This window comes from Cuculus canorus, chromosome 12 (assembly GCF_017976375.1).
Source record: "Cuculus canorus isolate bCucCan1 chromosome 12, bCucCan1.pri, whole genome shotgun sequence".
Lineage (NCBI taxonomy): Eukaryota > Metazoa > Chordata > Aves > Cuculiformes > Cuculidae > Cuculus > Cuculus canorus.
In genome coordinates this window covers 1,031,218-1,043,373 of record NC_071412.1, presented here as the reverse complement: position 1 = coordinate 1,043,373, position 12,156 = coordinate 1,031,218, and the positions used below count along the sequence as shown (strand labels likewise).

The window sequence follows — 12,156 nt, the reverse complement described above, 5'->3', positions numbered from 1 at the left end:
GGTTCTAACCTTCTAAATTATTCATACTATTTTAGCTGGAATGATGGCATCAGTTTATACATAAGGTTACAAAGATTTTATTAGCTAATATTTTACATTACTTGCAAAATAGCATTCAAATAAGAGCTTTTTCATAGTAGTCAAAGTCTTTGTTTTGTCTTACAGAAGTTTGCTGCTTTTTTAGCTGTTTCAGTCCATGACTGTATTCAGTCCTGTTTCAAATTAGTAAACATTTTCTCCCAGTACACTTTTCTGTCCCATCCCCATAAGCATTTCCATTTAGAATGCTTGGAAAACATGATTCATGTACATGTATACACAAAATTGCCATATAACCAAATCTTGTGTGCAAGAGGCAATATTTAACTTGGTGTTCTGGGTTCAGGGAGTTCTTAACCACTGAAGACTTTTAAAACTGCTTCTATTTTCAGATATATAAAAAATATGTATGAAGGCTAAACCTTTGATGGCCTGAAACAGTTCAGAGTCATTAATGGATGTGTTTGTTAGGCACCAAACAAGAATTTAGACAAAAGTTACATTATTTCCACTGCTTATTGCTTTAATGGAATCAGCAGTAGCTGCTTCTAAGACAGAGATTCAGTACTGCTACCTGCAGAAAGATGTAGAAAAGTGAAGAAGGTGCTTAGCAGGACAGAACAGCATGCTTATTTGCAGCTGTGAGTGGATAACAGCTGGAATAGATGATGAATTAACACAACGTTGCCTTTTTATACCACTCCCCTTGCCAAGTTCTTCACTAGTTTCTAGTCACAAAAAGCTGTTTTGCTATATCTAGCTGTCACACCCAACATTTTCACTCTGCAACTTCTGAAATTTGGATTATGTTCTCATAAAAGAAACTAGACAGAAATTCCAGTACAGTAGTACGGAAGCACAGAAGAGGCTTGAAGCCAAATTCTGTTAATGAAACAACTGATCTGAATATGTGGACGTGATAGGAACACAGAGGACTTGAAATATATTTTCAGCTGACTTTTGGTTTGAGAAATGAGAAGTTTTGTGGCAGTTCTGGAGTATTTGTACCAAAATATCCTGCCTGAATCCTTCTGCTTGCATAACACTTAAACTTTTGTTTGTGTACTTGAACATAGAATCATAGAATAGTTTGGGTCAGAAGGGCCCTTAAAATATCATCCAGTTCCACACCCTGCCATGAGCAGGGACACCTCCCACTGGATCAGGGGGCTCAAAACCCCATCCAACCTGGCCTTGAACCCCTCCAGGGATGGGGCAGCCACAGCTTCCCTGGGCAGCCTGGGCCAGGGCCTCACCACTCTCACAGTGAGGAGTTTCCTCCTTATGTCTACTCTAAATCCATACCCCTCCAGTTGAAAGCTGTTCCCCCTCATCCTATCGCTCTATGCCTTTGTAAACAGTCTCTCCCCAGCCTTTCTGTAGCCCCTTCAAACAGAGCAGTAGTTCAGATTGCGCCTACGACCATGTTTGTTTTACTCATGATTTTATTTTCTCTCCATAAGCAGGTGCAAGGTGCTGCTTCTCCAGCAAGTGGAAGACAATCTGGGAGCAATGAGCGCAAACGTAAAGAGCCTCGCGAGAAAGAGAAAGAAAAAGAGAAGAATAGCTGTGTTCTCTTGTAATAGAAAATGGATTTAGTCTGGAGCCAAGCGCATGTCCTCAGAAGCAAAAACAAGGAGTGAGAAGGAAGACAAACCTGTTACATGCCGCCTGTGCCTGATTACCCCATGGATTTTGTTCACGTTTCAAGAGAGGATGGGTGACTTTGTAACAATCATACAGACTTTCTTCAAAGTCATAGTGCGTGCTGCTCAAGATGGAATCCCAAATCACAGTTGGATGCGGCTGTGCTTTGAGTTAGTCATAAGAAATACTGCACCTTGTAGCTGAACACACAAATCATGGCAAGTTTTGTGTCATAGTGACATCCATTACCCATTACATCAGTTAGTAAGCTATTTTATCTTCTACTCTAAACAAAGGAGGTAATTTGTTTTGTGTAAGACTTTTTTTCCTGAAGTCTCTACACTAGCACAACAGAATTCTGTGTTACTTACATGGTATGAAATTATCTTAGGCTGGGTATAGTCTTAATGACACAAGAGCCCAAATAACAGCTGGGCACTGCCTCCGCAATGTGTCCAGGATTCTTTGCTTCTGGATCTGGTCTGTTTGGTTTTTTGAACCCAGATTTATACTGTCTTACTGCTAGCGTTGCGCCTCCTGGCCAGCTTTCTTGCCCCAAGAATATGTGACTCAATAGACATCGTACAAAAAGTTGGCACCGAAAATGGGGCATTTATTAATAAGCAAGATGAATATTGTTTGCTTTTCTTGCCATTACAAACTGGGTATGGCAACTCAGATGTTATCAGGGTTAAAAAAGTAATTTTATAGGTAACTCCTTTTTCTTTTAGTATTTTTTCTCTTGTAGGTAAACTGGACCAGATAAGTTCTTATTTATTGACCTCTCCATATGATAGGTGAATTGCGAGAGGAAACTAAGGTCTATAATAATCATTATTTTATGTAAGAATGAGAGTTAAAATAACTAACTATCTGCCTTTTTTCCAGAAGTACCTTGAACTTTAACACGACGTTAACGTGTCCACTTGTGTATTTAAGCAAGTGTACTGTAGTTAAAAACACACGTTTTTGTTTGTTTTGTAAATCACGTATCCTTAAAAAGCACACTTGGGAAGGGGGAGAGAGGAGCTAGGCTGCTCTCTGAGATCGTTTGGAAAGGTGGTCAGATGTAATATTTTGTTTTTTAAATCACTAATTTAGAATTTTTGGAAACCAGATTTTTCTAATTTATGGGAACCAAATAAACACGTCGCGTCTTGTAGTATTTATAGAACACAGAAACAGAATTCTTGCTGAATTTTGAGGGAACCACAGATCTTCCTCCACTCCCATTAGGTCAATAACAATCACCTTGCCGAAACTTTTTGATAAAAAATTTCTATTTAGTAATTTGTAGCTACTTCTGAACAGGCTGCTTCTCCTGGCCAAGTTACCTATTCCTGCCCTAAGCCTGGGTAAGCGTGTTAGTGTTCGATAGGTGGGCAAAGCTAAAGCAGCCAGGTGGAAAGGCATTCCTTGTTTCTGGTATTGAGAGGAAGTATAAAGACAGAGGGGGTTTAATCACGAGTCCACTGGGAAAAAGCTGCTTCCAATTTCTTTCACGCAGACTTGCTGCAGTGGTGGGAACCGGTCATCGCCAAAATCTCTTGCAAACTCAGAATGACAATGAGATGGGTACAGGAAGAATGTCTTAGTTAACTAAAGGGCCAGTTTGTATCACTTTTTTCTTCCATGCCTTTTTCTCTTCTGTGTTTTTCCACTTTTGTTACGATTTCACTTTTATTATAAAGAAGTAACGAAGGCTGGGAGGTCTCTAATACAAGAAGTGTAAATTTTAAAATGGCTCTATTCTCTAGAAAAGTTATGCCCAGAAAAGTAATTTTAATCCTTAATGTATGCAGTTCAGATAACTTTCTGTGTCAAAGCAAAGGTTGACATCTTTTTTCCTTTGCAGCAGCCTAACTTCTTCAACCAAACTAATGTGATGGAGGATCGCCAATATAATGACGTACCTACTTTAAGCAGATCAGAAAATATTCCAGTAGTGTCAATAACAAAGACTTTAAGCCAGAATGTTGTTTAAAAACATTCTGTTACTAAGATTTTTTCCAAGTTTGTGTATTTACATTTATTTATTGACCTTGAAAAATAAATATGTCAAACTAAGTGGTTGTTATCTTATTATTTTCAGTGACAGTATTGCCACTTCAAATGCCTTTTTGAACAAACAGTTCGGGAGCAGGCATTGTGACTCCTAAATGTATCTTTTTTTGCCGAAGATACTTGCTCATATTAGAAGAATTTGTGTAATATTCCCAGTTTCGGACAGATGTGCCTGAACCCTGACATTCCGCAGTTATAATATTGTCATGTGGTCACAAAGGAAGAAGAGTTAAATGTCGATGCTCATCACAAAGTCTGAACTCCCAGATAATTCTCTTTCAATAAAACGAGTAGAGGGTTTCGGTTTAGATCAGGTGGCAGGTGTGCTATTAAAGCAGTTTTCTGTTAATATCCTTTTTTTCTTTACAGGTCTTGAAGTTTTGGAAAACAGGTAAAGAATTCCTGCAACCGAGGGTGTTCCTGCACGGGTTGAGCTTGTTAGTGGCAGAAGTTGTAAGCAGACGAGCTTGTCAGTCCCCAAACGAAACACAGCGTGAACCTTGATTTATACCCTCCTGTGACAAACCATTCCAAAAGCAACCGGCACAGCGGGTATTAATGACAGCGTCTGATTGTCAAAAAGCTGAACTGAATTGCTTTTATCAGTAATAGAGAGCGTGGAAAACAATATTACAGAGTATTAATGGAGTACCCAGAAAGATGATGTCTACTTTGGGCTATTTCCTCCATTTGCCTCTTCGAAGCTTATGTTCTGGTGACACATTTATACCGTTAATCTGTTTATACAATTTAGCAGGAACCTTCTCCAAATACCTCCGTAATAGATATGAAAGCGTCCAGAAAAGTAGAGTAGAGCTTGTTTTCCACTAGATAAAAGCTACCACAGAAAAAAGAATCATAGATTTCTTTTGTTGTTGCATTGTAGTTGTGAAATGAAACAGGTAAATACAAGTGTTCTTAAAATTAGCAAAAAACAGCACCGCCATAGCGATAAGTTTTCTAAAAGGCACTTTGTACGTGCTCGAACAGACACTGGTGGACTCCGAGACCCAACAAAGCGGATCCAAGGTAGATTGTAACACCGGAGGATGAAACCAGCATTACTGAAAATACACTTAAACACGTCAAAATACCTTTTGTAGCCACCCGTCGAGCTAATCTAATAAAGTTTGTGTTCATATTGTCTTTACAGAGCTCTTCTTGTGGATCGCAGCCACACGAGCTAGAAGTGAAGCGTATGCTCGCTTGTGTGCACTGGCCCTGGATTGCCCACCAGCCTCCCAGCGCTCCTTTGAGATCTCACTTTGTCAGATGTTTCTCCAGACTTGTTCACACAAGTTCTTGGAAAAAAAAAATCAAGTATGTAATATAAGGCAATTTGAGTGCTTGAAATTTAATCTTCCAGTGTATTCAGCAGGAAATACTCAAGTAAAAGTGAAGCTGAAGTGCTTTTCAACCTTTTATCTGCTACAGTAGATCTATAACCACAAGCTCGTTGCTTAGATCGGCTTCCTTGCCGTGGGCGTGTTTATCGGAGTCACTGGCTGAAGTAGATGCAAAGCACATCCTTACATCCAACGTATGGGATTAAGAACTGCATTTATTTTATAGAAAGTAGATTTTTAAGGTTGTAACCTCTAACAGCAGGTGACTTGGGAAATGCAAGTTTAATTAAGTAGTTTTCTCATTAAAAGGCTTATCGAAGAAAAGCAAAACGGATGAGCCTTAGTTCTGTGAGCATTATATTGCACCCGTTTTTTCATGTTAGGACAACAAGAAAATTCAGATGCTGAAGAACATTCCTATAGACCCTTCATAGCAAATGTCACACGCAAGAACTTTTAAATCAGACACATTTTATCTCGTAGCCAGTGCAGTTCTTTTCAACTCGCAGTGGACTGGCAGCGTTTTGAGTGGGGAGGTTTGGCAAGATGAATGATGCTTTTACAGACAAAATCCTTGACACAAGTCTGTTTGATGATGATGTCCATATAGTGTTTCCGTGCACCATCTTGTTCACAGCTTGTTCTTACAGTTGTCTGGTAGGAAAGCTCAAGTGTCATCTGCTCTGATGGGGAGGGGCTGCAGGAAAGTGCTGAGGATGAAAGACAGGCTGGAATGTAGAAGTCCCTGTGCCCCGTCTTGAGATTGCTTGGAGACTTGCCCTTAATTCTGCTATTGTTTTGGACATGAAGAACTGTAGCACTGCACACAGTGGCCAAATCTCACCCAGCTATGTACCAGGATGCTTATTTTGTAGTGGGTTGGCAGCGTCTCTCCCTGTATGCGCTATTATTCACTCTCACAATGCTTCTAGGCCAACACTAGCTAATTCTGACCCGCTAATACCTCAAAATGTTTTGCATTAGATGTCACTTGTCTGCTGTTCAGTATTGGTTTTGTCGGCTCCGTCATCACTATGGGCTCTCTTTCCCTGGGGCGTTGGCCTTAGGGAGTTTGTGGAACTCTGAAAGTCCTTTATTGCCTTTACAGTTCCCGTTCTGGTTTGTAAGATTACTTTCTTCGCGTGTTGAAATCAGCTGTTCCTTGGTTTCTTGAGGTCAAGAACTTTAATTATCATCAGAAGTCAAGGTGTCACCTTGACTGGACAGCATAGAAAAATATTCAACATAAATGTTGTTGGGTTTAGGGAACCCACAGGGAACAAATCAGAGAGTTTCAAAACTCAAATGAACTGCGAAGTTTGCCGGCTTAGTGTAAGTAGTGTGCTGATAAAATAGTTTATTGTAGGAATACAATGAAAATAAAGGCATCTGTTTCTCCAAGAGTGATGAAACACGAGACGAGGCACTGCAAGTGCTTTCACCACCAGTCGAGTTGTGCCTCGTGTGGCCAATGGTCCCACTGGGGCCAAAAGTGAGCGGAATCTGAGAGTTAAACCCTAACCCCTAATGTCCGCGCATCCTAGGGGGAACAGGGACACAAACTCATTGAACTTTTATTTTCCTTTAATGTCCTGAATGGCCTGTTCGTGTTTCTTAATTTCAGTTTAGGTCTCACTTAGCTTAAATGAGACCTATTGTGAAGCTCATCAACACGGGACGTGATCTGCCAGACTCTTGAGATGATGCCTTTAGCTCATACAAATTTAGATTCTCCAGCTCGGAGCTGGATGTGGCAACGCGATGCCAAATCTGTCTCAGCCCAAAGTTAGTGTTCTCTTCTCTTGTCGAAGCCAGCAGTAGAACTCACACAGACCTTTTGAGCTAAGACTTCAGCTGTGATTTTTCAGAGTGAAGATCACACTGAGCAGTCTGGAAAATTTTAGTTCGGCATTTTTCTATTTTTTCTGTGTTTCAGAAAAAACGGAGATAACTTATTTTAGTGTGAAGCCTCCCATTTTGTTCTGCTGCACGGGCATGTGCTGAGGAAAGGGTCACATTGCAATGAGAAGAAACACCAGTGTGTGAGTAAACTTAACTCAGCTGAGTAACACGTACATCCTTGGCTCTCGTCCCCTCTTGCTTTGGGAAACTCCAAAATAAAACAGGAAGACAGACAGTTTTTCTCCTTTCTATGAACCAGACGTATCTATTCATTAACATTTGCCTTGAATGTTTTTTGTTAAGGCTTGCTGATTAGGTCCAGGCTGTGAAGCTGAGGGGTTTATGCTTGTGATCTCATAAATGCCACCGAGCACTCGCAGAGAGCAAGATTTCTGCCTTCAGACACAGCAACAGCACTGACAGAATCGGTATTTGCACTTACAGCCTCTGATGCTTTGAAACACAGGGGCTGTAGAACAGTTAAAGAACGACTCGAAAGCTTTCTCCCGCTGCCAAAATGTTCTTTTTGGCAATGGGGAGTTCAAAAAATGTAATGGAAATTGTGAACTCAGATGTTTGAAAATATTAGTGCTGTTACCCGCTGCAGCTCACTGACTACAGAGCAGGCGGGTGTTTTTCACCGTGATCTGGTGCCCCAAGTCCTTTATTGGGAATCCGTGCAGCTCCTGAAGATGCAGCGTGGTTTAACTCCATGTAACTGTGCCACCTCTTAGCTCACACCAACAAGTGTAATGCTGGGGACATGAGGAGATGGACTCCTTTGTGTCACACAGGGATTCCAGGTTCATCTTGTCCATGTTCTGTGCCGGATGAACTAAAGCTACTCTGATTATTTCTACCCGTGCTATAAAGTCACTTATTTAGTGAAAGAAATCCAGACAATCTGATGACCGCTTTCCTTGCAGGCTCTGAAACTTCCTTCAACTGTTCTGTGTGGTCTTGTCTTTCTCAAGAATACATACAGGTTTCTGAAGGACTGTGATGATTTGACACGATGTTTGCCTTGGGGGAAGCCTCTATGAAATAGAATATTGTTAAAATCCTCCACCACCTTAACACTCCCTTTCGTAAGAGAACGTTGTACTCGGCTGCCCCTGCTGCAGTCGCCATGTAAAATTCAGCGCAAAGACTGCGCTGTAGGAATTTCACTGGAAGGAGTACTAAGTATTAGGAAAATAATTACTTCTGAAGAAAATCATACAAGAAAATCACAATGGTCTCTTGGGAGCTGCCATAGCAGACGGTTCAGGGCCATCTCACGGTCGCAGTTGTCGGTGTTGGCTGAGAGTGTCTTGGGATCCTTTGGAGCCTCCGGAGCAGCCCTGCGATACGGAATGCTTGTCCTCACCCTTTTTATTAGTAAAGCCTTTCCAGTCCAGCTCTGAAGGATCGTGGCAGTGCAGAGGAGACTTACACGAGCTTGTTTAATAATGTATTAACTTCTCTAATAGTTAATTACCAACGTGGCTTGGCTTTGCCAGCAGAGCTGGGAGAAACAGCTGAAATCAAAGCCTCTATTTCTAACTTTTGGAAGCTCCAGCTAAAGGCAGGTGGTGCCCAGCACTGTTCTTCTGGAAGATCTCAGACCAAACAGGGAAGTTTAATCTATGCTTTTTCTACCTTAAGAGGAAACCTGGCGTTGGATTATCTTGTGTATTTTTAAGGCAAAAAACAAGCTCAGTTTTGAATTTAACTGTGTCTTCAGCTTTGCTGGCTTTATCACGTGTTACCCGCTCAGCATTTCATGCTTATTTTCAGTGGAACTTTTTCTCTCCATTATTTTCTTGTCAGGGCATCAACTGGTCACTTAATTTTAGGGCTTGTGTTACCGCAGGTTAACTGGAGTCTGCCAGGACCTGGTTTTATTCCTTACTCGGTTTGTTTACAGTTAAGTTTGAATGAAATCCTATAGAATGAAAAATTGAAACTGGGTTCTGTGCGAGGCACGTACGCAGCCATATGGGGCTTGGCCAGGCGCAGCCCCCACGGACTGCACGACTGAATTGCACTGACTGGAGGAAAAACGAATTGCTGTGGCCATAAAACCTTTTTGCTCGGAGCAGCAGAGCAGCTGCTGCTCTTCAAGAGCACTGCGCACAGACACAGTGAGCCAACGAACCTGCTTGTGAATTTTTAACCTACTTTTAATTAAACATTTGCATTTTTATCATGAATAGTTGCAATAATTCCACTTGTATTTCGTATGCTCTGTTTCCAGCAGGCTGCCTGCGTTTCTGGATCTCCTACAAGCTTACTCTTTGAGGCTGGCAGGCAAAAATAACTTGAGAACCCAGTGAAAAAGTGAGCGTAGGTGCAATGATTTCTAGAGGCGAGTCTGGTAGCAAGGGCTCCCTCCCCTGTATTTCATGAACTCTTGAAATCTTTAACTCTGTTAAAGAACGTGATGGGATCACATGATTCTGGTGCGGCCACAGGGTTCCGGTTTTGATACAGTTTGTACTCACAAAACAAAAGCAGTGCATGCTCCCCCCAGGTCACTATTAGATTGTATTGGACAAACAATGTCCTTGTGAATGGTTTCCCCCTATATTCTTACAGTGTAGCATCACTGTTTACCACTCTTTGCATCTTTTCAGGCTCAACCTATACTTAAGGCTATAGAAAGTGTCAGGTTCCCTGTCCCGTCCCACAGACAGAACCTCTCACTCTGTTGCTACTCGCCATCTTTAGTTCCTACATAAAAAGTCAGTACCTTCTGGCTACTTTCTTATAAGGGAGGGAAAAACTTGTCCCTGAGAGAGGAGTTAAGGTTTTAAATGTGGTTTAAAAATGCACAAGACAATCCCCTTCAGCCCTGCGCCATCGCTGGGACCAGCGTAGGGGATTGAAACCCTCGTGTTACACCGTTTGCCAACACTGTAACGGCAGCTTCAAGATCAACTGCTGAAGATTTTGCATTTTAAAAAGCCTTAATTGTTTATATCGTATTTGTGTGTTTTTAAAGACTATGAAGGCAATAACAGTCTCGTTGTAAACTGTTAAAATAACTTTGAAAGCTTTCATTTCCAGAGAAGGCCAAGGCTGTGTCTTAGGGCCCCTTTTTGTTTGTGCACCACAACAGGGGAAACTTTTAATTCTGTATCTTTTTAAAGGTGACTCCAGGGCTCAGCCTCTCCCCTGTTCAAGGTCTTTACTCGACTGAGATTTATTTTGGTTAAGTCTTCTGAAATTCATTATATGTAAATAAATTGGAGTAAACATTTCATTTAAGTTCTTAGCCACTGAGAAAGGTTGAGTAAAGTCCTAATAAAAAAGGAACTCTCACTCTGAAAACAAAAAGGACAGGCTGCTGGCCAGCTTGGTATTCTATGAATTCAAAGGTTTGGGCAATTTGTTCTCAGTCAGGTTTTTCTTTCCACAACATCCTTGTTTGTTTCAGTGTTTTAAGTGAAATATCTACAGCTGCACAATCCTATTTTCATTTCATTAAGCAAAAGTAAGGGAATGTTATTTATACCTTTAACAGTTGGAATGCGCATCTCTACCTGTTTGAAACAGGCAAGATAAAGTCACATCTCAAGCTTTATTCTTTACCTCGCTGTAGCTGTGTCTTTTAAGGCTATAAACTTCCCTATTTCCCATTTGCTCCCTGAACCAGGACACATTAATCCTACAGCAAACATTTATCTGGTAGGTTTGGTACCACCTACGAAGCACAGGCAGCCATGGACTTTTAGAAATGCAGAGCGTTAACTTGTACCTTCGGAAACTCCTGCACAAAAACCTCAGCAAATGGAACTACACAGATTTTTCTTGTAAGGATTGAACAACAGAGATGTCTTAAATGCATCAAGATAATCATCCTGATGCTGCCACTACAGGAGGGTTATTTTGTTTAATCCTAAACATTTGTCAGTTGAGAATATTAACCGAGATAAATTAATTATAGAAAATCCTGTTACAGGTTTCTCTCCTCTTTCCTACATCCTCAACACCAACTTAAATTAACTCATTTTTTTGCCACTTAATTCCTGAGGACTCTGCAGGTACTTCACAGCGTAACCGAGGGCAGCAAAGATCCATGTGCACTATCCACACGTTCCTACTGGCTCTTGCCTTAAAATTTGTAACTTGGATCTTTCTCAAAAAGACAATCAGGACAGGTAAAACCTACCAGCTTTTATTCAAGCACTACTTCCCAAGCTCTTGGGTTCGGTTAGCAAGATCCTCTGCTCATTTCTGGACCCCGTCCAGCTGGGTAAAGTGGTGGAGTGGAGTACATTTTGCCTTTTCTTTTTTACTTACTGAGCAACAGCGAGTCAAGTGTTCTATACCTGTACTATATACATTTATATCTCCATTGAGTTGTAACTCTGTACTGCTGCTGACCAGGCGATGGCTGTGGCGTGGACTGCCTACCTAATATTTCTGACCAGGCCTGGTCCAGAAACACCTAACAGAGGGCAGTCAATGTTAAACAAAATCTAAAGCTTCAGGAAGACCCCACCTTCTCACTCGCAAGCACAGCTCTGCAGGCAGCTGTGACTACAGATAGGATTCCCCAACCACTATAAGCAATGCTCCTTTGTGGCCGCCTAGTTTAAATGCGGCTGCCTCCGCAATCCTCACTGTTCTCCCAGAGCTTTGCTAGATGTAAAGAGCAAAACGGTTAAAATTATTTCTTTAGGCCTACCGAGAGCGTTTCTATAGTTTCTTTCTTGTGCTAGCAAAGGTGCTTCTAGATTTTCAATTCAGTAATGGTGAAGGAGACTAAAGAAGTTTTAGTTGGAAGCGCTAACGGCCCTGTGGTTTAATTTCCTACACCAACAGGTCTATTGAATTCTGTCTCCCTTCCCCGAGGACTAAGTTCCAAAGACTTACTAGAAGCTATACAGAATATGAAGGTTTATTTCAAAAGAATACATTTGCAAGAATACACATAAATGCACTCAATGTAACAGTACCTTCTGCAAAAATAGGTTACATAATACCCAGTAATGAAAGAACAATCTTATTTCTCTACAAATTAAAAAGCAGAGATAATAGCCTGGACAACCTTCAAAACGGAGGTTATTCTTGTGTGTGTTGTGAGAAGGAGCTACCTTTAAAGCGTGACACCACAGAGCTAATGTTGGTAAATCAAACTACTAGCACACAGCTGCAAACTGTTCTTTAT

At 41.1% G+C, this 12,156-nt stretch overlaps 1 protein-coding gene across 4 annotated transcripts in view; it reads left to right on the top strand.

Annotated features, from left to right (window-relative positions):
- MINDY2 (MINDY lysine 48 deubiquitinase 2) overlaps positions 1-5,070 on the top strand; it is a 35,089-nt gene extending 30,019 nt beyond the window's left edge. The window contains exons 9-10 of one of the 4 annotated variants that reach the window (XR_008451951.1): positions 1,503-4,141; positions 4,904-5,070. Coding sequence is in view for 2 of the 4 variants with exons in the window: in XM_009557660.2 (XP_009555955.2) it covers positions 1,503-1,622 (120 nt within the window). In the remaining 2 variants the exon portion in view is untranslated. Of the gene's footprint in view, positions 1-1,502 lie in introns of all 4 variants that reach the window. The other 3 variants (XR_008451950.1, XM_054078205.1, XM_009557660.2) reach the window with 3 other exon arrangements.
- The last annotated feature ends 7,086 nt before the right edge of the window (positions 5,071-12,156 follow it).